The following is a 27110-nucleotide window of genomic DNA, read 5'->3' as shown; positions in this document are numbered from 1 at the left end:
AACCGCATTACCACAAAGCTCTTGTCTGAGAATAACAGATGACATGACAGCAGGGCTAGAAAGCCGAACAGCACATTAATCTCTGTTTTGATCTTCGCTGCTGCAAGGATTTCATTATCAAGCTTTAGGATGAATTAGATCTGATGATATAAATGTATTTTTGCAAGAAGAAATTGGTTTATCGGACAAAAATAAGTCAAATTTGATTTGCATGTATATATTTTTTAATGTTCTTTTAGTTACTGTGTGTAAAAGGACCCATGTTGAGAGGTGTGGACCAAATGAGTCACTAGTGTAATGATACCACACAATGTGACTAATGAACATGCACACACAAACACTCTCACACACACTCCCCGGTGACCCCAAGCTAGCTGAATCAGGCTGCAGTGCCCCTGCTCGTCAACCTCTAGTCTTGGCTCATCAAAGAGCCCCTCTCCTGCTGTGTGCCTCTGTGACTGTTGGTCTTTTAAAGTGATGTAGGATGCAGGTGTGTGTGTGTGTGTGTGTGTGTGTGTGTGTGTGTGTGTGTGTGTGTGTCCCAGCATGTGCACAGGTGTGTGTGTGTCTGTGTGTTTAATCAAGTCCCCCTGGCTCTGGGGTTGCATCTGTCAGCCACTGCCACCGTTGTGATCGTTTGAACTCGCAGCCCTTTTCCAAAGAACCTCTCTCATTAGCAGCAGCTTATGTAATCAGTGTCCCACAGGTATCCAGCACTTTCCCCGCCCCTGCCTGCTGCCTCCTGGAGGACCATATGGGAGCGCTGACCTGATGAGCAGGCAGCTGGAGGTAGTGAGGGTAATTAACGCTGACCAAAGCCCTCTCAGGCAGAGAGGGTGTGAGTGGGTCCTCACAGATTGTGAAGGTCAGCTTTGAAAGGACTTTTCGGGCTCTCACACAAACACACACATGCATTCATCAGCATGGTGTAACACCAGGTGTGTACATTAGTCACATTTCTTGATTAAAGAGACTCCAACATGTTGCTAGTTTTGTACAGTAACAATTTCCAGATATTTTTAGGAATGTGTTTAGGAAAGTGCCACTTTGCTCTATGGAAATACCTTTTGAGAGCCTCGTAAAGCTTGTTGAGACAGTGGACAATCTCTGGTCCCCCCGCCTAGTGCTGTCACATTGCTTTTATAACAGTGAAATTCACAGCGCCCTGGCTGGACAATGCATGAATGTTTAAATTGCTCAGAGTGTCCATTGGCATTACCATCAAGTAGCACATCTAAAGCAGAGCAGGCAAACTCTACGGTCCCTCATTCACATTATAATTCATTGACATTCCTCTTCAGTGCTCCTCTGCATCAGCCTGTGGAGTACAGGTTTGTCCCCCTTGTTTGTTTCACATCATTAAAATGTGCAAATTGAAATGGGAACATGTCCATACAATTGAATGTAAGAAGGAAACCACTTCACAGAGGTGTTTCAGAATCTGCTACCATCTTTTAACTTCCTGTTAAAACCCTTATTTTGTAAAAGTAACTTGTGTTCTTGCTTGAGCTGCAGAAATCCTTAACACATTTTTTTGTCACATGAGCATTTACCGAGACCAGAGCAAGCACAATATGCAACCTACAAGTTTTTCTTGTTTGCGTCATTAGGCCCCACGGAGAGCAGTTCATTAAAGATGCACTGTGTGAGACAGACTGAGAACATGTCCTCCACTGCAGGAGGGGGGGGGGGGGGGGACAGACATGGACAGCACAGATCTCTGCCCAAGACGTGGACCAAACAACACAGACAGGACGGGAACAGGCTAAATATAACATCTCATTTTTATCACAGACGGCCAGTTTGTCTGCCATAACATAATAACAGATCTCAATGTGTACATATACCTCTTTAAACACAATAGACTGTGGGTCTGTTGTTATGTACAGTTTTATTTACAACTGAAAAACTCAGCAATGAAATCAACTTATGCACATCTTTCTATCTGTTTGGTATAATGCATAAATTGTGTATGTACTATTGATTGCCATATATACATGAATGGCTTGCTCCATCAACATGACAACATTGACATTATTCTAAATGGTAGCACATTGTTTAAGTTTTACTATGTATAAACATATGTTCTGTCACACTGTACATTAATTAACAGTCCAGAAGGCAGATATTTAATTATGGATATTTACATTCATGCATCCATCATTTCTCTCATATAGGTACATGGTGGGGTATACTGGTAGCTAATATATGTGCATGTTTTAGATGCAAGCATGTGTTTTACCAAATGTCCACAGTTTAGCCAATATCTATACTTAACTGACAGCCACAGAGCACAGCCCACTCTCACTGAGTACACTCATCCGCATGCACACTCACAGACAGATAGACACACACACAAACACGCCCTCACACACGTACACGCATGCACGCACATACACACGCAGATTTAATTTATAAAAGCAGAGCAGCGTTGAGTGATGCTCCAGTTCAGCTCAGTTGTGTTTTTCCAGCGGGGATGTGGAGGATGCCGGTGACAGCACTGAGTCACACACACATCCCTGCTGAGGCCATCCTCTGTGCAACCTGATCTCTGGCTATTGGCTAAGTCTCCTGTCTCTCGCCAGTCACAAGGTCAGCCCTGGGCTCATGTCCCCTGTTTCTATAGCGATGAGCTAAGCCCTACTTGACAGATGGAAAAATAAAGATTCAAACAAAGCACGGCTGTGGGCATCTCGCTGACCCCAAGACTCTGAAACAACCGAACGACTTGTGTGAGCAGGTTTAACTTGTAGTGGGGAGCTTGCTTTGAGAGAACTAATCAACAATGGAAACTGCCATTATGATGCAGCACAGAAATAATGTTCAGAAAACACACATTCACATATAGAGACACAAAGAGACCACTGACTTCTGAAGTCTCAGGGAAACAGAGACAAGCATATCAAACACCCAGAGACAAAACAACTGATACAAAAACTCTTTGCAGAGCAAGCGCGTTTTCTGCATCAGCGTCTCAACAAACTGACAGCAGGCTTAAAGCATCGGAGCATCACAAATGAATTATACGGTTTATAAATTATTCACTTAAAAAACAGAGCTATCAAGAAATAAAAATAATTCATCAAGATGTTTGAGATTTGTAAAGATATGAGTAACTTACAAGACAGGTTTTTTTTTCCTTTAAGTAGAAAAATAAATTCAAAAGGTAGATAAGTAATTAAATTGAACAAATAAATGGATGAATGACTGAAGTATATTACACTGAGCATTTTTGGCATGGTAAAATAACCACAACGTCCTTTGTTGATGTCGTTGCTCTTCTTTTTTTTTTCAATATGGATTTCTTTAAATTGCATAGTCATATGAATCCATATCTGAGAGCCAGGACCGACAGGAACAACATGCCTCTCACAAAGCATCCGTCTCAAAAAATGCAGAACAAAAGATGGACAGTGTTGGGACTGGAATATAAAAAAATGTTGCATTCTCTGTAAAAACTGCATGCACGTTATTTATTGTGTATGATGGGCCTCTCCTGTCCTGGGTGCTGTATTGTCTGTTGTTCCTTTGCAGATGTCAACAGTGTGTGAGGTCTGGATCTGCGGCCGACTGGCAGACAGTCCCTCTCCAGCCAGCAGCCAACCAGCCTGTCAGCAACACTTGCTGTTACTAAGAGCATAATGTTCAGCCTGCTGTGCCACTTTCGACACCATGGGGGTTTGTGGATTTTTCACTCTGTCCTTTCTGCCTTGATTTTTTTTCCTTCCAACTTTTGCAGCTCCTCTTGAGCTGAATGGTGTCTTCAGTCCGGGCAACATGCCAAGCAAAGAGGGAACGGTTAACCTATTGGAAAACCTCGGGTCAAACCCTGTTGCATTCTGGGTGAGAGGGGATTGTTGTATTCAGGGGGGGTTTAGGTGAGAGACGGTAATTGTGATGTCACTTTCTGTGTCTATCTGGAGACAGTCTATACCACAGTGTTGTTCGTACCAATGGCCTTCTTGTTACGGATGCTCATGGCATATTCCCCGCGACTTGTCCCATTCTCCTCCTTTCGTAGTGGTTTCCTGCAAATAAACATTTTCATAAAGTCAAGATAAATTCCTTGACAAGACGTTACATTTACCCTCAGCTGAAGGCCATGTCATTAAACAGAGTTTTCTAGACTGTTAACCTTTAGGCTGATTTGATTTTTTGCGCTGCTCCGCTCTCAGCAATCCTTTCTAATAAGGAAAATGTTCAAAGGTCACTTTTGCAAGGAGACAGGAGGAAAATAAACATTGCAACGCAGGGGATACAGCAATTACCTACCCTGACTGGTAGATGCAATCTTCCCCCTAAGTAATGAATATTTGTGTGGCTGTCAAAACAACTTGGGAATAACATCGATACATATACTCCTCCAAACAGGGGCTAGTACTCTGTCCTTTCTTTGAGTATACGTTCTGGTGCACACTAGCTGCAACACATGATCCTTGCTTCTACTGAAGAGTAGTATCATTCAATGCAGCCCTTTTCATGCATTACTCTGTGCCTTTGTGGTTATTATATTTGTCCAGTGTACTGTGGCTTCTGCACCGACCCCCTCAGCTGCTCTCCCCTGCTCGGGCTTATGTAACTCGGAGACAGATCTGAATACAGTTAGTACAGTCATTGTCCCACTCAACACTGTACTATGCCTTCATTGCCACAGAGGACCCTTGAGCGACATCTTTGCTCAGCGTCTCCTCTTTTCTCCTCTGCTCTGAAAGCTCTGGCTGGCCAGTGCAACTTTGACAGTCATTCTTAGTCCAGTCCAGCACAAATCTTTTTCCCTTATCGGGCATCGTGCCGCGAGGGAATCCTTACAGGGTGAGATGAGCTCATCATGTAACCCAATACTACGGTTTGTTATGTTGTTTTTGGTTGGACTGTGTAAGAGGGAGGAGGATTCACTCTTAAATATATTAATAAAGTGACTGTGTACCATTTGAGATAAGAAACAACACATTCGTTTTCTACCAAGCAATACATTTAATTTGAAAACATTAAAATCCAATGTTGCTCAATTTAACTAATGAGGTTTAGCTGCTGCAGCCTAGATGCATTTTAGCCATTATACAATGAAAGTTCAGCAAAAAAAAATACAAAGCCTCAGGAGAGCATTTTTCTGCTGCTGTTGTGTAAGATTGTGTTGTATTCTCTCCTTTAAGATCTCAGTAAAAAGAAGTGAAATGCAAACATTGTGAGCTTTAAAATTGCTGCATTTTTGATATGCTTAAACATTGGATTGCATTATGCCCCCTCATGTCATTGACAGACTGTCTTACACTCTAAATAAAAATGGACGTCTTATGTAAAATCTTTCAATTTCTGTTAGGTCATTTTTGCCATTTATTGGACATAATATGATTGATAGTCTTGTAAATGTACAATTAGGGCGAGTTTTTTTTGTGCATATGCTCATTTGTTGCCTGCTGTCAACTAAATTGGTCTGCTGTCTTTTCTCGTTTCTCCCGTGCACTTTCGCCAGTCTGTTTTTGCCACACCTATTATTCAAACGTCTTGTTGCTGTCAGGTTTTTAAACGGTTCCTGTTTTGGCTGTTTTTCAGCTGTCATTTCAGCCCTGTGAACCTCCACCTCCTGTGTTCCAGAAACTCTCATCTGTCAACAAAGTCACTCTCAGAGTCTTTACCAGTCTTTAAAGATTCACTCAAAAAAATAAGAACTGTCACAATGGGGTCGAAATAATAAACAGTCTCAGCATGCCTCCTTTGTCATTTTTAGCTATGCGAGCAGCATGGATAGGAATTGCAATTTTAGTCTGTCAGCCCTTGGCTTTGTGCCACACTGAAATATCTCAACACCTGACATTTTGCACACATTCATTGTCCCCGGAGGACAAATCCTACCGACGTTTATGATCCCCTGACTTTGACTCATATATATATTGTCATGATTTATTTTTGCAATTTATTTCTTAAATGTTCCTTTTTTGGGTGCATTTTCGTATTTATTTGACAGTTTAGAAACGGGGAGGGAGAAAGAGGGGTATGACATGAAAATAAGGTCCCATGGCCATAATCTAACCCTGGACATTGCGGTTTTAAAGAAGATGAAAAGAAATGACAGATTTTTGAACTTCGCAAACTGCATGGAGTTGTTGGGGCTGTTGCAGATGATCTGAGCCAATGGCATTGAGCAAAGTTGTAAACAAAACATGTGGCAATGATGACTAAGACTTCCTGTGGGACTCTGTCAGCTGGGAGGGGTCACAGGGCTGAGGACACCAGGGAAACATGGCGGCCATATAGGACAGATGCTGCTTCCGGTGTCCTCATGGGACCCGGGGAAAACCTCAGAATAGAAACCGCCCAGCCTCAGGATGGAAACACATTTCGCTGCGGGGGAGATGATTGGCCGATGCAGATGCAGCTAGGGGAGTTGGGATATACCAACGTTTTCTCTAAGGGACAGACGGCAGTGTTTATAGCCAGTTTGGGAATTATACCACTTGGAATAAAAAGTCAACAAGGTCAATGTTCGTTAAAAGTTATGCAGCGTCCTTTATTTAACTTTTGCCAGGTCTGTATTTCTTGTGGGTGAATTTAGGCCTGCTGGAAGGTGCTCTGGCCCTGTTTGTTGTAATCTCCGCTCAGACTGACCATGTCGCTCTGGGCCGCCACACAGGGCCTCAAGCCGACCTCTACCCAGGCCTTCAATAATAGATGCCATGCTGTTGACACATGGCAGGTGGCAACACAACATTTCACAGGTTAGATGAATATTTCATATCAAAGCTGTGCAATCACAGCGCACATTCCTGTTTGAAGTTTGGGGAATGGATCATGGCGAAATTGGGACATGTGTTGAGCTGTTTACAATTACTCCAGCCATCTGGAAATTAGAGTAACATACTATGGTTAAAAGAAAACACATAAAAAACAGACTGTACAAATCTGTCGCCGGTTTTAATGGTGCTGGTGTAGTAATTTAAAAAATAAAACAGAGGAGATTAATAATGTATTTAGTAAATATTGAATTTTTAACCATTTTGCCTGACAAGTATTTCCCTTGTATTGTATTTTGGATATTCTCTTTGCCCTTGGATAGAGCAGCTGTGATGTATTATCCGTCTTTGGACAAGCCTCCCGAGCGGTAAGTGATTGGGAAATGCTTCTAGCTTCATTAGTCACTTGGTCTGAGTTTTGTTTGTTTTGGCTTCTTAGACGGCTGACAGCCTGGACAGCAGCATCATGTCTTTAGCTTCGGATGGCACAGCAACACTGAAACGCAGCGTGTGTCTGAATCCTCTCCTCAATGCTTGCACGCACTAGCCTCCCTGGTGCTGTGGACTCTGAATAGAATTGTATGGAAGTGTTTTTCCATCCTAGCCCGTTTGCTTCAGACACATGACTGGCAGACAAAGATTATAAAAAATAACAAAAGGCCAGCAGGGCTGGGACCCGCAGAGCTAGCTCCTCTGCTGTCTGTGGTGCTCAGGCAGGCCCTGGCCCTCGTCCTGCTAATTTTCATTGGGAAAGCCCGAAGCACTGAGGGGCTGCAAGCGCTATATATAACTGGCCATGTTATTCTCACTGACAAACCCTCTCTCACATTGTTATTGACTCGGACGCTCAATTACTGCCTTTACTTGCTTTCGTAGACAACATTTGCCTGTCCTTTTCGCTGTGTTGTTTCCTCTGCCTTCTGCTCAGAATGATGGATGATTAGAGCATTCGTGACAAATATTAAAGGGATCACATTTTTTCCTGGACTGCTCTCTTATTGGCTGGTGACTAATGAATGTCTAATGAGGCCAGTCTGGCTGGACATGTGTATTTCTCCCTTCTCAGAGAGGACAGCTTGGCGTAGCACAAAGTCTGCAGTCTAGAGCCCACAGAGCTTCAGGACACGACCTGCTTGCATGTATAAAAGATGTTGCCTGCGACTGAATGACTGCGCAAATTAATTCATAAATAATGACTTGGGTTTGGGGCTAGAGCCCGTATTGCAACAACACTTTTCTACCACTGCTGCATTAAAAAAGGTGCCCCTTGGCTACACAGGGGGATGGAGAATTGCCATAATGAATTCCTGAGCCAACCACCCATTACTTCCACTGCCTGACTTTGCCTATTTGTTGTTTAAAGAAAGGAGAAATAGAGTTCTGCTGAGGAAAGCCATATGTGGCATACAGGCTTAATACAATTCCATAAAAATAACAAGGTATGCTATTAAATCAATTTAAATACACATCAATAAAAGATAGAAGTAGCTCCCTGATTTAGCGCATACATCCTTGGCTGTTTTCACATGGGTGTGTGTGGCTTGAGTCAATGTTTATAGTCATTTTATAGAGTGTGTAAATATGCCAACATGATGTATCTATGTATGTAAAGATGTTGTGAGCTTATGGATGGGTGAACACAAATCCCTGCATGTGCAGTGCTTCGCACGATATGCACGTGTGTGTGAGTGTGTAAAATGTCTGCGAACATTACTGTGGATGTCAGAGTGCATGTGTGAGACGGTGCTGCCTGAATGTCACACAGAGAATTGGGTCTGGGTTGTGCTGCAGTCTAAAACCTCACGCAGTCTTTTCTCTAATAAGCCAAACGGGAGAAATATGTCCCGCTGCCACAGCGGCGTCTTGGGATTCCTCTGCTCGCCTCTCGCTTTCATGAATCCAGCTGCTGTTTTAGAAAGCTTTAGACACTTATGCAAATTAGAAATCAACACAGTATATTTTAAAGCCGGATCATAATGCGCCTCGATAAATTAATTTATATGATGTTTCCGGGCGACTCAGTGTAGTGGATCTTTCTCAGTGACATTTACAACCCAGTCCATTATCTAACCTCTGACCTCAGTGTGACCCAGCTGGGTGATGACAGGGTCAGCGTAGCCTCACACACAGGCAGGAGGGATAGTACAGTCTAAACATGAGTCAGATTACACATGATGTGTTGGGTAGCCTGCCTGTGATAGATCCTATTTCAATTTGTCCTCACAAAATATTTCAAAGTTCTTACTGAAATACTATAAGAACAGAACAAGACAAGAGTAACATCCAACCTCTTGATGGCCTTGTAGCAGATGATGATGGCTGAGAGGAGGAAGACCACTGAGGCACAGCCCACCGTTCCGAGCACTACGATGTCCATCTCCATCCACCAGGGCCTCAACGAGGGCTCCATGGTCTCTGGCACTGAGAAACAGAGAGAGAAGAAGAGGGGGCAGGAGGAGAGGGTCGGAAACAAAATAAATCCAAAAAATAATGAAAAAACATTTATGAGAGCTCAACCCTTAAGATAAAACAATGACTTGAGTTTTTTTTAGTGATTGCGTTATACAACTTTTCCTCCCAGGTCTCTGAGTTTGGAAGAAGTTGTGTCCTCGTCTGTTCTGTAGGTCTTAGGTTCAACGTTCAAAGATATCTAACCCGACACCATGAATCATTTAAGGTCCCATCAGCCTTCCGTACACCAGCACTCTTGTCCACACCAATTACTGTTGCAGGAACCTCCTGCTCTTTCTACATCAGATCAGTGGTGTAAGACCACTCACCAGGAATGTTTGTATAACATTATGTGCATCAGCAACTTCGTATCTGTAATGCAAAACTTCTCTCTTATCTTTCTGCAGCGTTTGATACTCTCCCAGCATCTATAAATCAGTTTAGTCATGTGCATATCTATCAATCAATGAATGCCGATTTGTTCCAGTTTTGTGCTCCTGAGAAAATACTCTGTGCTGTATATAATAACAAACTTGTAGCTCCTGCATTGACAGGTATGTTGTTATGAATGGGAGGAAGGGTTTACACCATGGCAACAACTACTCCTTAGTAATGCTGTGGACTATTTTCCAACACAGCACATTTCAAAGAAGCAAATAACAACTCACGGCTTTCCCGGGTACAGCACACTACGTCATAAGTCAGTGAATTTAAAACCTCCTCTCAGCCAAATTTCCATTTTAATCCTGCGTTTTGTCAACGGCTGTAGGATTTAATTCAGTCAGTGTAAGGATCTACTTCATTGTGATATAGCACACTCCTTTGAAAGGACTTTGGAAACCATTTTTAGCACACATAGACTTAAGTTACAGTGCCAATGGTATCACTTTTTTTCAAAGACTTCAAGCAGATAGATAAGATCTCAGTCATTGTCCCAGTTTTAGCTATGCATATTCATTGCATTTTAAAGACTACAGTTAAAGGCAGGATTTCAGCTTTAACTGCTCTGCAAATTGGGCTACGGAAGGAAGATCAGGGTAATTATGCGCCTGTATAGATTAAATTGAAAACTGAAGACAAAAACTCCCTTTAAGTGAATTATTCATGGCGTCTCCACCCTCTGCAAACATTTCTGTGTAAAGTTAAAAAGGAATAAAAATTGGCCTGCTTATCATATTTATCCTGATGCGCCGCTGTTTATGGATGCAGCTTTCACAGTTCCACTCGAGCGCTGTCTGTAATTGGGCATTCAAACTCCCACCTTCGCTTACAGTCAGTGGATCCTGACAGCATTTATGCAGTGACCAACATTTGGAGAAGGGTCTATAACTCTTGATAGGTATCTCACATGTTGAGTCAGGGGGGGAAAAGGTCTATTTACAAATTGACCAGACAGAAATAAATAATTGGAAGTGATTGATTAAGGTGCTTGAGACCTTATACAAATCATATCAACTTTCAGCAAGCAGCCTTATGAAATATGGTTGCCTATCTGTCAATGGATTTATCATCTCAGAGTGAGTGTCGGATGGAAAACTGCTGCAAGAAGGCAGCAGTTCCTCACAGATATGTGTGTATGCTTGTTATAAACAAGCATTAACACACACACACACACACACACACACACACACACACACACACACACACACACACACACACACACACACACACACACACACACACACACACACACACACACACACACACACACACACACACACACACACACACACACACACACACACACACACACACACACACACACACACACACACTCACTCATTGCTGCCAGCTCAACTTCAAAATTAAGCTTAAACTAGATGGTTGGTTCATTAGATGCTTATCTCTAACAAATTAAAGCTAATTGAATTAACTCATCTGTGTTTTAATCAGGGGTCCTCCGGGGGAAACCCACCACTGAAACTCTGAGCTTGACAGCCCAGCGGGCATGGATTTCACAGGCAGCTGGGTACTCCCGGAGGTCAGACCCGGCATAAATGAGTCCTGTGTTCAGCTGTCAACATCCTGCTGACTCTATCATACGCACAGACACACACGTGTAAAACAGTGCCCATGCACGGGGGCTCACACAGTTATCTCAGGGGGTTGATGGTATATTTTTATTTTTGAGCATAAAAGGAAACACTTCACGTAAAAACGGTCAGATTAGCCAGTTGTTTGACACCTGCGTTTGGCTTGGAATGAGATCCTACTGTGGGGCGAGAGCAGACTCAGAGTGAGACAGGCCGACTTGGAGCGAGACATGTGTGAAACCTGGGAGTGAGGGCTGGGAGTCCTACCTGTGGTGCCCAGTAGCCGTGGAGGAGGCGGAGGAGGTGGCGGAGGAGGAAGTGGGGGGTATCTTCTACAGTGGCATGCCAGCTGGCACTGTTCGCTAACTTTCTCCACCACAGTCTGTGAGCATGACCTCTGGAGTTCTCCCTTATGGTGAGGAAGAGAAATAGAAAGAGACAGAGAGGGAGAGGGAGAGAGACATTGAAATTATTGTGGCACTGTCCTTCAGTGCATTACTCATGAGTGCCATCAGCACAACACTGTGCATCACAAATGGAGAGGCTTGAACACTCAGCAGCCTCTCAGTTAGCAGCCCTGTGGATATCCTCTCTGCATTATTTTCTTATCACAGTGTTGTTGTCACCGGGGCTGCTGTGTATGTAGTACATGCAGAATAGTATCGGGTTTATGGCTGCAGCACGCTCCCTGTAAGAAACCACCCACCAACAGAGTGGGCAGCAGGCTGCCCCGAGGAGTGTGCGTGGGTGGACTTGGAAACTCAAGCAGATCACATTACACATGAACCCTGGCAACACTGAGTGTGTGTGAACAACAGCTCACCACTATCTGTAGGCAGCAGCGTGGGGCAGAGGTTAGAATACTCATCACTAACATATGCCTGATGCAGGGATCCTGGTGGGATAACTGAATATTGTTATCAAAAACACAGTTGGCTACTCCATGTCACTACACAAGAAAAGAGTGTGTGTGCATAGCTATATTTCTTGCTGGAAACTCTACATGCCTGTCAGTATTTCCTAAATACAGGTGAACTGGTGATCTCAACATCTGGTGTAAACAAACAAAGCACTGCATTGCATATTATAATAATATAATGAGTATATAAGTTTCTTGAAAAAAATCAATCAGTTATACAGTTGTTATCCATCAGTAAATCAACTCCAGTTACATTATAGTGTGACATAATCTCATGCGTAAATTGACTAAGTGGAGCGGCTGAACCTGATCCTTACCTGGCATGAGAGTAAAAACAGTGAGAGAAGGCAATGACCGAAGAAAAAAGGCCAAAAACTTAAAGTAAATGGCATTAGATCTTGGACCAGCATTCCTCTTGCGCTGTTCTCGAAGATACTAGGCAGGGGTTCCAACAAATAAATGCAGTATACATAGGCTTGAACTGTTTGGGAAATAACCATCCACCCTGTCCAGTTCAGCGGCGATATCTGTGACAAGCGTCTCCAGAAATAGTTTATGCCACAATCATTTTCGTCTTGAAATCCCGTTGTCGATAGCATAGGACAGGCGAGCCGGTGGAATGAGTAGCAATCTCGATAATTCACATCTCGAAAGTAGTTTTTTTCTTATTGGCACTCAGATAGCGACCTGAATCACGCCGCTACTCCGTGCAATGTGAGGGCGGTAGATGGCCCGTACCTTACATCCCTCCTCGGCTGCAAGCATGAGTGCAAATGGGCCACTCAAGCCATCGAAGTTGAAGGGAAAAAAAGCGAACAGAGAGAGATCCTCAGGAATATCGTGCGGCAGGATTCCTCACAATAGGATCACACATCCCCTCAACTTATCTAGGCTGAACACTGTATGGGCGAGTCCGGAGGGCAGAGCCGAGGGTTAAACTGATGCATCCCCCTCTGTGCCAAAATACATTTTATACGGGAGCATCACCACCGCGCACTTGATGCAGCGCTCACATCAGCTCATCCTGACAGCGTGTGCTCAACCAAATTCACCCTCCGCTACTCATAAAGTCCCCCCTCCTCTTAAAAAAAAACACAGGAGGTGGTTATGTAGGCGTCGGTAATGTCAGCTGTTTGTTTGTGTTTACTTGTTTAGGTTGGATTTGTTTTTTTTAAATAGTGGTCCAGGCAGAAAGTATAGCCCACAATGCGTGGAGGCGAGTCCATAAGAATGACGCGTACAAGACCGAATTAAAGTCAAGTAGAGATAGATGGAGAGAGCGCTTGAGACGCCTACCGACTGAAAACACTGCCGCATGTTTGATTTGTGCCTGCGAGAAGAACACTCAGTGGTCCAATGTCCCGAAGTAGGTTGAGATAAACAATACTGATGTAACCTGGCATTCACTGCTAATGCTCAACTGCAAAGACATTTATAAGATATTTATTAGATGTTTCTTTTCCAACCAGAGCTTCATTTTATTTATTTTTATTTTGTAAAACCATCATGGTGAAATGGTTTATACGATGTGATGCTTTAGGCCAAAGTGCAAAAATAATCAGACAGAAATGGGTAGTTGAGCAGAGTTGCATAATATTGTTGGTGGTTTACTCTTCACAAGGCACAGTTATGAAATTACCCCACAGCCCACAGCCATGGACAGAGAGAGACAACGTGATATTCTCAGTTTACTGGAAGTTACTAAAGCACATAACTGACAGTGGCAATAAAACCCTGTGTTTATCTTGGTGCAAATAAGGGAGGCAAATAAGAAGGATGGTTTTGGATCTGAGTGAAATAATTCATCCCGTTAGAAAACAAAATAATTCAACTAACTACTCCTAGCACTGAAAATTGGATACTTTATTGATCAACTCAATTAGCATAATACAGAAAATGTATTGATTAGTAGGCCTATTGTGATAATTATTGATTGTCCAAAAGCTGCAAAGTGTACCAATTTATACCACAAGGTATTTTGTAATTGGGAGTTATACAGTGCATCCGGAAAGTATTCATACCCCTTCACTTTTTCCACATGTTGTTATGTTACAGCCATATTTCTAAATTGATAAAATGTATTTTTTTTCTCAACATTCTAGACACAAAACCCCATGATCACAAAGTGAAAAAAGTTTTAAAATAATTGTTGCAAATAATAAAAAATAAAAAACTCAAATATCACATAAACACAAGTATTCACACCCTTTACTCAATACGTTGTTGAAGCACCTTTGGCAGCAATTACAGCCTCAAGTCTTGTATGATGCTACAAGCTTGGCATACCTTTTTTAGGCAGTTTCTCCCATTCTTCTTTGCAAATCGTCTCAAGCTCCATCAGGTTGGATGGGGAGCGTCGGTGCACAGCCATTTTCACATCTCTCCAGAGATATTCAATCGGGTTCAAGTCTGGGCTCTGGCTGGGCCACTCAAGGACATTCACAGACTTGTCCTGAAACCACTCCTTTGTTATCTTGGCTGTGTGCTTAGGGCCGCTGTCCAGAGCGCTCTGGAGCAGGTTTTAATTAAGGATCTCTCTGTACATTGCTGCATTCATCTTTCCCTTGATCCTGACTATTCTCCAAGTTCCTGCCACTGAAAAACATCCTCACACCAGGATGCTGCCACCACCATGCTTCACTGTAGGGATGGTATTGGCCAGGTCTGGTTTCCTCCAGACATGATGCTTGGCATTCAGGCCAAAGAGATCAATTCTGTTTTCACCAGACCAAACCATTTGTTTTCATCATGGTCTGAGAGTACTCTGGTGCTCCATGGGGGCTTTCATGTGCTTCCTTCTGGCCACTCTACCATAAAGGCCTGATTGGTGGAGTTATGCACAGATGGTTGTCCTTCTGGAAGGTTCTCCCATCTCCACAGAGGAACACTGGAGCTCTGTCAGAGTGACCATCGGGTTCTTGGTCACCTCTCTGACCAAGGCCCTTCTCCCCCGATGTTCAGTTTGGTTTGGGCGGCCAGCTTTAGGAAGAGCCGTGGTGGTTTCAAACATCTTCCATTTGCAAATGATGGAGACCACTGTGGTCGTTGGGACCATCAATGCTTCAGACATTTTTCTGTACCCTTCCCCAGATCTGTGCCTTGATACAATCCTGTCTCTGAGGTCTACAGTCAATTCCTTGGACCTCATGACTTGGTTTGTGCTCTGATGTGCACTGTCAACTGTGTGACCTTATATAGACAGGTGTGTTCCTTTCCAAGTCATGTCAAATATATTTCATTTAACACAGGTGGACTCCAGTCAAGTTATAGAAACATTTCAAGGATGATCAGTGGAAACGGGATGCACTTGAGCTCAATGTTCAGTGTCAAAGCAAAGGGTGTGAATACTTATGTACATGTGATAATCAATTTAGAAATATGGCTGTAACATAACAAAATGTGAAAAAAGTTAAGGGGTATGAATACTTTCCGGATGCACTGTATATATTTATGTTTTTGGCTGTTGATTGGACATTATTGAGACCTTTCTTTGAGATTTAGGAAATGACAATAGGCATTTTTGACTATTTTATTACTTTCATTTTCTCACTTTGATCAATTGTGACAGAAATGTATGCTTTGTCCCTACACAGTTTTTATTCTTTCTCCATACTAGCTTCAACAGGGATCTTGTTGTTGAGCACCAGCAACGGCCCTTTACCTGTTAAAAAAACATGGCACCTCAACTGCTTGAAGCTTTGCAGGTCAGTTTCTCTGCTCAGCCAACACTGCTCGGGTTGTATGTCAGTCTCATTGCTTATTCATGTTTCATAAATCCATAATCATTTGTTGTGCTCCTCTGTTTGAAAGTATTGCTGGTGGTTTAATAAATAGCAGAAGTGACAGCCAAATGTGTCACAGCCTGCTTATTCCAAATAACACAAACAGCATTTAAGCCAACTATTCAAACAACTTTGGCTTACCATCAATGGATTGTAGCCCTACAGTCTTTTGATGCGGCTCAGCATTTATCACATCTCTTGCCTATCAAAACGCTCTTCACAGGCAGTAATGGGGTGAGCTAATGCACAAGAGCTGTGAATGGCTTTTAGAGTGGAAAATCCACATCTGCTGCTGAACTGCATTTGAGCTTACAATGCAGAGATTTTCCAGAGTTTCTAAAAAGTGCACAACAAGGCAGGTTTTTTCGTGGTGTGCCTGGCAGTTCAGTTCATCCATCCTCTCCTACAGTCTGTCCCAGTATTGATTATCTGACAAGAGGAAAGCACTACATCCTCCTGGTTCCTTCCTGCTGCCTCAACTCATTCCAACTTGCAAAAAATCTACCACAACATACATCACAGCCCTTTTAAACTCAGATAAGAAAACCTCTTAATGAAATTACTGTGGTCTTTCAGTGTGATTATTCCTGCCAAGATACTTAATCAACAACTCTGCAAACAAATAGAGCCCAACATATTACATGCATCCAACAAATGGAGCTTTTAATGTCATTTGAGGAATATTGATGTTCAGAGACTATTAACTCCACTGCATTTATCTTGATGATCTGTATATTTCTAATTTATTTTAAAAAGGCCAGCTTGGCTGTATCATAGTAGAGGTAGATTGCCATCTAGTGGTAAAGCATGGCAACACAAGACTCTATACATTCATTCAACGGGATAAGTTACGTTGTTAAAAGGGCAGAAAGTGCATTTTGTTTCAAGTAGAATGTTTGCTTTACTAGATTTATATTTTCTAGTTATTTATTGTAAATTAGTTTGCATGTATTCCTTTTATATGGCTAGCCTTTCTTGCGTTGTCACAATCTAAATATATGTCTCTTTTTCTATGACCATATTTGTATTTATTTGTCCAGATCCAGATTGAGAAGTGATAGAGGGGACATAACATAGCTTACAACATGTGCACTAATGTTTGCACCTTGAAGCGCTTCTGCCAAGGAGCTATACAGACAGTCAGTTTTCAGTCATATTAAAACTCCACTGGACTTCTGCTGTATACATTTTTATGTCACATTAGTTTATAGCACTACTGTGCATCATAGGAGACCATCAACACTCCCTGTTTGCAGCCTTTTCGCATTGCAGTTTGCCTGTTTAATAAAACAAAATGCAGCTTACAAATCTTTGGTGCAGCAGTGAAAAGTTACACTTATAGTTGTATTTTGGTGTGTGGCAGCTCCCATGACCCTCATAAATTGGATTAGAGTGGCATAAAGAAGCAAGTAACATTTATAATTTGGTTGAGTGTTTTTCAGTTAAATCGGCTCAATCTTCCAAATATCTGAAAGGCTGGATAAACATTCTGTCCACCTGTCTTGCCACAAGGACAGCATCACATTGTGGGATTTATGGATGCCACTATGCTTCCTCTTTCTCATTCACTTCAAAAGCTGCAGGAGTGGGGTGGCAGGCCAGGGGAGGGGAGCCCCATTGTTAATTGGCCTTTTCAGATGAACAGAGAGGTGAAGGAAAGAAGAAGAGATGAGGACAAAAGGGTCCCATTGCCTCTTCAGAACAAGAGGGATGCACCGCCTGAAAAAGATAGACCAGCCAGAGCACATATAGACCTTCAGGGCTCTCCTCACACAACGCCAAACTGAGTGAATGAGGCAATCAATCATGTTGGCTGCAGCTCACTCCAAACAAATGGCCTGTAGCTTCCAGCCTGCAGATTGTTTTTTAAAAACCCTCTATCATGGTGCTATGTGGTTCAGAGTATGCTTTAAGGGCAACATTCTGCACAAGTATGTGGTGTTACTTACCAGAACAACTTTTCCTCACATCTCAGGCCACTTCTGCTGCTGTTCAATGGGACGATAGGTAGCCTACTCTTTTTCCACTTCAATAAGGGGATGAAGCTCAATTAGCATTTCACAAGTCCCCTTTCCTCCTCCATTGCAACCTTCCCCGCGGAGCCCATGCTTTCTCTGGGGATTGTCCTGTTTTGGGCCCTTGTTGCCGTTGGCAGGGTGACAGTATTCGAGTGTGCAAACTTGTGCTATTGTCCGCGGGCCAGAGGGAGCCATGGAGACCCCATAATATGACACAGGAAAATGTTTGCTGATGGCAATTCTATGGGCTTTGTCCGACTCTTTCTCCTTCATGACGACTCGATTTAAGTCTCTAAATGTTTGACTACAAATGCAGGAGTGCTATCCAGCTCCTTTCCCTTTGTCCCGCGAGGTTTGAATGAGTAATTCAGCCTTTGTGTCGCTCGATTGAGGGGGCAAACAGAAAGACAAGATTCTTGAGCGTTCAAGCCCCTTTCCATGGTTATGCACTCTTTAGATCCCCCCCCTCACCAAATCCTACAGCTGACATCACTCCTGGGGAGGGTATGAGGGGCATTCATGTTAAAAACTCAACTTTAAACGCTTCAAAATAAGTCAGAATGCAGGTATATTTCCGTGAAACTTGCACTCATTTTATTTTAAGCACACTTAGAATTTCTGGAGATATTGGGCCAACGCGCGGAAATCGCCGAGAAATATCGCATCCCTTCAGCGGCTTTTTCCAGGTCTCCATGACAACAATTTGCAATGGTGAAGAATTCAATACCGGGGAGGCTGATTGGGGTGCTTTGTGAGGGGCCTGGGGTCGCTGATTGGTTCAAGGAAAGCACCATAACTACAAGGAGTTTATATTCATTCAACTTGTTGAAGTGCTCCTACTGCAGCCTCGACAGAAGTCTGAGCTTGGACTGTGGTGGGATTCATCCAGTGGTGAGTAAAGGGTTATTATTACTAACTAAGAGACATCTAATTTAATTTACGCTTGAAAATATAATGTATATAAATAAAGAATAATGTGTAATTACGCATAGCCTAAGTTTGTTTTCTGATTTTCCTTTAGATGTTGATGGTGGACTACAACTCCAACATGGACTGATTTGATCCAAATCTATGCAAAAATGGCGAACGCGGACAGTGAGGTCAAGACGTTGCTGAATTTTGTCAATTTGGCCTCCAGCGATATCAAAGCGGCCTTGGACAAGTCAGCTCCTTGCAGACGCTCCGTGGATCACAGGAAATATCTGCAGAAACAACTGAAGCGTTTCTCTCAGAAGTACTCCAGAGTCCCCAGGTGCCACACGCACAGGTCTGCTGAGTTTGTGTGTGCCAAACCTGTGGGGACCGCTAACCAGAGTGTGAAGGTCACAGAGAAGGCCAGCTCGGATGTTCAGTCTGCCGAAAAGGTGGGGAGCGCAACGGAGCAGGTGCCTATGAGGAAACGCCAGCTACCAGCCTCATTTTGGGAGGAACCTAAATTGACCCAAACTAAAGGAGACGACTCACATACAGGATTAAAGAAGAACCCTGCAGGGCCATGTGCGGGCAGTGAAAATGAAAAGAAGAAGAAGAGGAGTTATGATGATGACTCTAAGGTCACTCTGTCTGCATCCAGTCGACGCAGCACTGCGGATAAAGACACTCTGAAAATGGACCTGAGCTCTCACCACTGTGTGAGTGTGTGCGGCTGCTGCCCCTTCAATTACCACGGACACCAGGTCCTCCACAGTCACATTGTTGTCCCCCATCCTGCCCTGGGACTGTGGAGCAAAGCAGCAGAGACAGAGAGACCTGAGCATCCTTATGGACAGAAACTACACACGCACGTTGTGATCAAACCCATACCGACTAAACCCACCGTGCAGTCACCAATATTCAGTGTGTTTGGATTCATTTAATTACCCTACTAGTGGACCAGTCACACAAAAATGTGTAAATAGGACTAATTATTTTTGATTTTGTTATGTTTGTCTTAAACATTTGTACAAGAGACACTTCCTCAAGCACTTACTGGAGAGCAACATCTATTTTTCTTGTTTAAACCTAAAGGACTAAGTTGCACTTGCAGAATCACGTTCACTTTCATGCCAGTCTGATGCCTTCCAAGTTTCTGAATACTGACAGTAAATCAAAAGGTTTTTACTTTCAGGTTTCTGCAGAGAATGATTGCTCTTTTTTCCTGCAAATGAATGAGACCATCCTGTTTTAGTTTCTCTTTGAACCATGAGAATATAATGTGGGACATATATTGTTTTTTGTTTTCAAAGTAATTTTTGATAGTCACATTTGAAACAATGACTTTTATTTTTAAATAAATGATTCAACTTCCCTTCCTTCGGGCATTAGATTATTTTTGCTTTCATTGAGCATATCTGTGAAGCTACAAACACCCTGACGGACAGATTAAAGAAACTCATTGTCACGTTTCTTATGTTATAAATATATATTTTATACATAGAGGATTGCATTTACAGATTGAAGATATCGGATGCAGCTAAAAAAAGAAACACAAAGGATAAATGTTGTCACATCTCTGATGCCGATATTGCTTGAAGTTCACTTTAAAGTTAGTCAGCCAGGCTTAGGTATCTGATCAGTCTGTCTGGCAGAGGTAGACTTGGGAGAGATTTCAGTCTGTGTCTCCCTATTTGTGTTCGAATCCTGAATCTGCAAAGGTGCATCAGTGGACGAGGTGACACTGTGGACAAGAAAAGGAGAAGAGATAAACAGGATCGTCCTCAGCATATTGGGCCACATTTGCGTTGCATGAGGAAGTGAAATACACATTTGCATGTCAGGAAGATAAGATTTTGTCAGATGCTTACATGACTTCCTCTTTACAGCAAGCCATTCTTCTCTGCTGTCCAACAGTTCAGTGAGCTTGCTGCATAGCTGAATGTGACCAACATGCTCCAGCAGCAGGTCTATGATCGGTCCAGCCCATTGACACATAACTGATGTGGACATCCACTCACAGAACTGAAAAATAAAAACAAACATATAAAGAACAACACAAATCTCAGTTAATGTGTAATCTGGAAACTGTATTTGATTATTTTTCACACCTGTGTTTCTCTTTCTGACGTTCCACTGCAGTTAAAAGGAAGCATATTGTCATTCTGTATTACAAATCCATTGTTGCCAACAGTTCTTATGTCTGATCCTGATGTTGTTGAGTGAGGGGCACAGCCGTATGTACAGGAAAAACAGGAGAGGGCATCACAGCCATTGTCCAAAAGGCACTTAAGTAGAGGTGGATTATTCATGCAGAGTGCAACAACAGCAGGGAACGTAGTGGCATAAGAGGGTAATCTGGCGCTGACATCGGCCCTCTGTCCAGCAGTAGGGACACTGTGCTGACACAGCCCTGCCGTACAGCCATCAGCAGAGGACTGACCGGGTCTAAGCTTAGACTAGCACCAGCGTTCAGCAACACCTCTGCTGTCTTGGTGCTGCCGTTGGCAATAGCAAAGTACAGGGCTGTTGCTCTTCTATCCGCATACTGCATGGAGTGACTGCTGGCCAGCGTGGCGTTTACGTCTGCCCCTGTCTTGAGGAGCACAGCTGCCACCGTGTGTCTGTTGTGCTCTGCTGCCAGGTGGAGGGGGCTGACACAGCTGTGGCGGAGCCTGGCTCGACTTGTCACTGAGACAAGCATGGACACAATCCTGAATGCAAAGAGAGAACACAAAAAGACAACATATCATAGCTCGATTAAAAACAACTAAAGCCGGCTTCCACCAAGAAATTATAATTTGACTAACACTGATACAATTGTGTTAAGTAAATCTTGTGTTAAACTGAGATGTGCTCATAAGTCCTCAGTCATTCAGTAAAGAAAAACATATTCATCAACTTAAGACATCTTAGTCGATCAAAACAACCAATTAGTTGATTAGGGGGGCAGCCACCAACAAAAAGGTCTACATTATTCCCACACATTTTGTAACTGAATTTAAAATTGTACATCTTGACCAATGTTGTCTCTTAAAATAATGCTTAATTAACAAGGTCTCAACTTACTCATGGTGTCCATATTGGGCAGCAATATGTAGTGGCAGCAGTCCTGAGTTATCGGGTTTGTTGGCATCTGCATGTTTAGTCAAAAGCACTGCCACACTTTCCTTGCCTCCATTTTTAACTAGCCTCATGAGCGCTGTGATGCCATCGCACGTCTGCATGTTCACATCTGCACCTACAGAAAAATATTGTTACTTTACAGCCTTAAAATGGGGATCAGAAACGTGAAAAGGAGGAATATTTGGAAGAAAATAAATGTACCTTTCCCAATAAGGTAACACAGTGCCCTCATCTGTCCTCGCTGAGCTGCTACAATGAGAGGTGTGACGCTGTAGGTGTTCGATGGGTTGATTGTGGCCTGTGCACTTGTTAGTATCTCACAGATCTCAGTGTTGTCCCTGGATACAGCCTCGTGGAGGGCCGTCCAACCCTGACCACACCGCTGGTTCACAGTGGCCCCGTAGGAGAGAATGAGACTCACCATGTCCACATTCTCCAACTCACAGGCTACAGAAACAGACAAAACGCTCAGCTGTTATACAGTTACCAATAATGTGTTTTCCTAAGTCTGTTGTAAAGATTGATTTCACAGCTGTACCTTTGTACAAAGGGGTTTCTTTGTTCTTGCTGCTGATGTCGGGGTCGGCGCCTGCCTCCAGAAGACACCGAACACATGACAAGTGTTCACACGACACAGCGAGCAGCAAGGCCGTCTGCTCCTGTAAGGTACGCTTGTCTACCGTACCTGGATGAGCTGGAGCAGAAAATATACATATCACACAAACAGTCAGGTGTCGGGGTTCATTTCGCACAACAGCTCTATGAAAAGATACATGCTTTTGTTTACCACTAAGCCCATGTGATTTAAAGGTCACCTATTATGCAAAATTCACTTTTCATGTCTTTTATACATAAACATGTGTCCCCTCTGTGTAAAGATATTCTGAAAGAATCAGCACTTTTGAAACAGGGCTGAAACAGAGGGGTTTATGGGATGCTACAATGCATGATCTGTTTGGTATTTCGAGCCAAACACGTCAGAGACATGTTTTGTATATATCTGAGATCTATAATATAATGATGAAAAACAGTATAATAGGGCACCTTTAAACTGAACATATGCACTGTACAATAATGCCTTTAATTTCATACCCTTCAGTAGGATCTTCAAGCACTCCGTCTGCCCACAGAAGGCAGCATCATGCAGAGGTATCCACCCATCTTTTGTTCTCCTTCAGCAGGCTGAGAGGAGCGGGATGTTGCTAGATCATTAAAGCCTTCACATCCCTCTCCTGACGGCAAAGACCACTGGCTCAAAACATCCCTTGAAAAGAGAGAGAAACAACACTTAATTGAATTACACTTAAAATGCAATTAAGGCAGACATCAGCAGAGCTTGAGGTCTGTAGTTTTCATTATATCATGGATTTGTAATCTTTATAGGTGAATATCTTGATGATTAAACATAAATAAGCTAGCATGGTATTAAATCCATCAAGATCAAACATATCACACACACACACACACACACACACACACACACACAACACACACACACAGCACACACACACACACACACACACACACACACACACCACACACACACACACACACACACACAATCACACACACCACACACACACACCACATACACACACACCACACAACACACACACACACACAACACACACCACACACACACACACACCACACCACACACACCACAACAGTCCCCCATATCAAAGAGCCCTCCAACACAAAAGACTCACTCCTGCTCTGACAGTTGGGTCGCTCTGACTTTGTCCTCTCCTTCTATCTCCCCGCAGTCGCGACACCAGCATTAATTACATTTACCTCCAGCATTACGGAACTGAGATAAGTATTCCGAATAGCTAAATTTCGTCATTACTGATGATAGATTTCTCGGCAGTGTCTCCTCGCACAGCGGACCCCGCGTGCAGAGACGAGCGGGCTCAGCTGTGCTGCCGAGGATTATTTTGGGACTGTATTGTCAGGCGGCAGGGTGACCGTTTATCCATATATGACTCGGACACCCAGAGATAAGGCAAGCAGCACTGGAGATAAAGCAGCCTGAAGCCGAAATGTCTTTCTTTGCATGAAGCCTTTATTACATTGACCTCGCCTTCTCCCACGTTAAACAGCCAGATAATAAAAAGGCACGAGTCTTAAAGGGCACTTTGGGAAGAATAGGCCTAGAGGGAAAACACAAAACTCTAGTCATAACAATGAGTACCATAGAAGTAAAAGATAAACCCATCACAATTCACGAGATAGCTCTACTAGGCACTGTTACATGCCATAGTTGGCTATATATTCAGGGGCCGTCCCTGGCCAACTTGGGGCCCCAAGGCGACATTGTGAGATGCCCCCCCCCCCCCCCCCCCCCCCCCCCCCCACCGACAGGAGTGCATTTTTTAATAAAATATAATTCCTGTTTATTATTATTATCAACACAGTTACTTTTTAATACAGTCAGGTAAATGTGCATGTATGTCGTTCAGTATGCGTTTACTGGTGAATACGTCGGGATTTCCTGGATACAAAGTCTTCGACAAGGTCATCGTATGACAGCTGCTGTGCCAACTGTGCGTTGATGCTTATGATAGCCAGGCCACTTAAGCGTTCTTGTGCCATTGACGACCGGAGGTACGTCTTCATAAGCTTCAGTTTGGAAAAGCTTCTCTCAGCAGACACAACTGTTACAGGAAGAGTTACTGCAATGGGGAGGGCAATCCAGAGATTTGGGTACAGTTCCTGTAACTCACTTTTGTGGAGAAATGACAACATCTCCAGAGCAGTTTTTAATATAATGAATGCAAATAAACTTCTTCTACTAATAATAATAATAATCATAATTAATTCAATAATATGAATACTATATTATTTTATTATAATATAGTATAGTCCAGACAAAACATGCTTATTACATGCTCAAAAACTGATATTTCTTAAATCTGTATTCAAATGTAGTTCCCTCTGTCAGCAATGTATCAACAACTACACAAATATTTCTATCAGTATTTCTCTGTGTTGTGGTTGACATGATGATGACTGTTAGGAGTTAAGGGGAGAGGCTGAGCATCACCATGAAATGTGCAAATTGACATAAAAATGAATAAAAGGGGGGGGAAAATGCTCCATGTTTTTTAGGCTGTAAACTTGAACTGTTATGTAAGCCAACTAGACAGACAGTGTATCACTCTTCCTCCTGTACATTAGCAGATAAAAGGCATAAAATACTTGAATGAATGGTAAATGAAGGAGAACTGCGTGGAGAACTGCATGGAGAACTGCGTGGAGAACTGCATGGAGAACTGCGTGGAGAACTGCGCGGAGAACTGCGCACAAGCCGAGCTCATAAGCCGAGGCCCCCTGCGCGAGGCCCCCTGCGCAATGTGAGGGCCCCCTGCGCAATGTGAGGCCCCATGCAGCCTGCATGATCGGCCTGTAGGGAGGGACGGCCCTGCCTGTAGACCACGTGTCCATAGGGACTATAATTCGAAGGTTACTGTTTTGAGTTAGTCCTCCTTAGGTCCTTTAATCAAGTGGACAAGGGCCGTTGCCAAGATTTTAGAGGCCATGGGTCTAAATTCCCCCACCCACCATTACACTCTTTAGACTAATGAAAATAAAATAATGTTTTATTGCAGGTATTATTACAAAAACCTTAATGTTAAAGGTGGGGTATGTAATTTATTTCAGAAACACTTGTTGTTGTATTCCATGGAATGCTCTTAACATCCCGATAGCAATGAAATATCTTAAGTGCTTTGACAAAAAATACATAAAATAACGTCATCTGTGGAAGCCGTAGTACTGTAACAAAGCACGACCAATCATTTTAGCCGGCCCGGCTAAATAACTGGATGGCCTACCGCCTGTCAGCCTTCCATCTGTGCACAAACTTATCTTGTGCCCTCATTGGTCTGTGCCCGTTCGTGTGTGTTGGAGGAGGGGCTCGGTAAGGAAGTCTGAAAGAAGAGGCAGATTTTTTTCGGCTGGCGTACTTTCAAATTCAAGCGCACTCGAGCTGGTTTCTCCAAAATTACATACCCCACCTTTAGGTTCTGGCTTTATATGAATCTTGCAGGAATTAAATTGTTTAAGAAAATGATTTACATAATTATGCTTCCATAAGACGGTCCATAATTACTATTGAGAAAACTGAGTGACATTTAGCAGAATAGTTTGTCTGGCAAAACTAAAACGTATTTAAGGCAAACCATCCCCATTCCCAAATACATCATTATTTATGTTCATTGTACTGCACGGCATACCTCATGAGCTTCATGTGTCTTACCAATATTTGTTTGTTTTTTTAAATATGAACACATGATACTAGCTTGTAACCAATGCACACATTCACTTAAAGCAGTCTTTAGTTTTCTCCACTAGAGGGACCTGTTTTGTCTTTGACAATGGCAAGACATTGAAATAATAGCAGCAGTGTAGTTTATATCTGGCAGATTTCCATGTCAGCTTTGTGGCAGAAAAAAATGGCTGTTACAAAATCAGGCAACCTGCTGTACTAATGGGAAAAACATTTTGGCCACATTTCCCGTCCTGAATTGGCTGTGACCTTCATCACTATGTTTTTGTCTGGATAAATAGTCCTCTATACTGAGCTAAGCTCCACAAACTCTCAGTTTCTACTTTCAAATCCCAGAGAAAAAATGTGGTTTTGTTGTTTCCTTTCGCACTCTTTTCCTTAATTTAATGTAATATATCTATAGGCTACAGTATGAATTAGCATAATACATGTTTACCACAATAAAACAACTTATTTAAGGATTCAAAGGGGATTTCTGAGGGATCGTTTTATATTAGCATGTGCAAAATAAATACCATGGGTATGTGCATACTGTGGAATTTTTCTTATAAAAAAGTGACTTCATAAATTAATCTGACAAATCCTCACCTGAGTAAGTTTGCTGTTGAGTGGTCTGAAAGTGTGGAGACTCAGGAGCAGACAGCCAGCCTGTGTTTGGATATCATTGTTTAGTCTCTGGTAAAGAGACCTGGATCTGCTGACTGTAATCATCACAGGAGGAGATGTGTTGTCCAGTTTGAGGACCGGGACATCCAACAGTGAGCTGCTGTCCTCTTCACAGAAAGGAAGAATAGGATCCAAAACAACAGATCAATAAACCAAAGTCAGAACACTTACAGCAGCAATT

At 42.8% G+C, this 27110-nt stretch overlaps 2 protein-coding genes and 1 pseudogene across 2 annotated transcripts; 1 reads left to right on the top strand and 2 right to left on the bottom strand.

Moving 5' to 3' along the window:
* Window positions 1-1874: 1874 nt before the first annotated feature.
* prima1 (proline rich membrane anchor 1) lies at window positions 1875-13161 on the bottom strand. Its single transcript, XM_034221977.1, has 4 exons — window positions 12452-13161; window positions 11483-11624; window positions 9020-9152; window positions 1875-4028 (listed from the first exon to the last, which is right to left on the bottom strand). Exons 1-4 carry the CDS (start codon window positions 12731-12733, stop codon window positions 3929-3931), a joined length of 657 nt encoding a protein of 218 aa, XP_034077868.1. The 5' UTR covers window positions 12734-13161; the 3' UTR covers window positions 1875-3928.
* A 5540-nt stretch (window positions 13162-18701) lies between these two features.
* LOC117549813 (protein FAM181A-like) lies at window positions 18702-20220 on the top strand. Its single transcript, XM_034221897.1, has 2 exons — window positions 18702-18825; window positions 18956-20220. Exon 2 carries the CDS (start codon window positions 19014-19016, stop codon window positions 19788-19790), a length of 777 nt encoding a protein of 258 aa, XP_034077788.1. The 5' UTR covers window positions 18702-18825; window positions 18956-19013; the 3' UTR covers window positions 19791-20220.
* A 100-nt stretch (window positions 20221-20320) lies between these two features.
* LOC117549814 lies at window positions 20321-24282 on the bottom strand (annotated as a pseudogene).
* Between the last annotated feature and the right edge of the window lie 2828 nt (window positions 24283-27110).

The sequence above is a fragment of the Gymnodraco acuticeps genome, unplaced genomic scaffold (genome assembly GCF_902827175.1).
Source record: "Gymnodraco acuticeps unplaced genomic scaffold, fGymAcu1.1, whole genome shotgun sequence".
Lineage (NCBI taxonomy): Eukaryota > Metazoa > Chordata > Actinopteri > Perciformes > Bathydraconidae > Gymnodraco > Gymnodraco acuticeps.
Note: the sequence above shows the minus strand (reverse complement) of the source record. Positions and strands in the feature narration are given on the sequence as shown.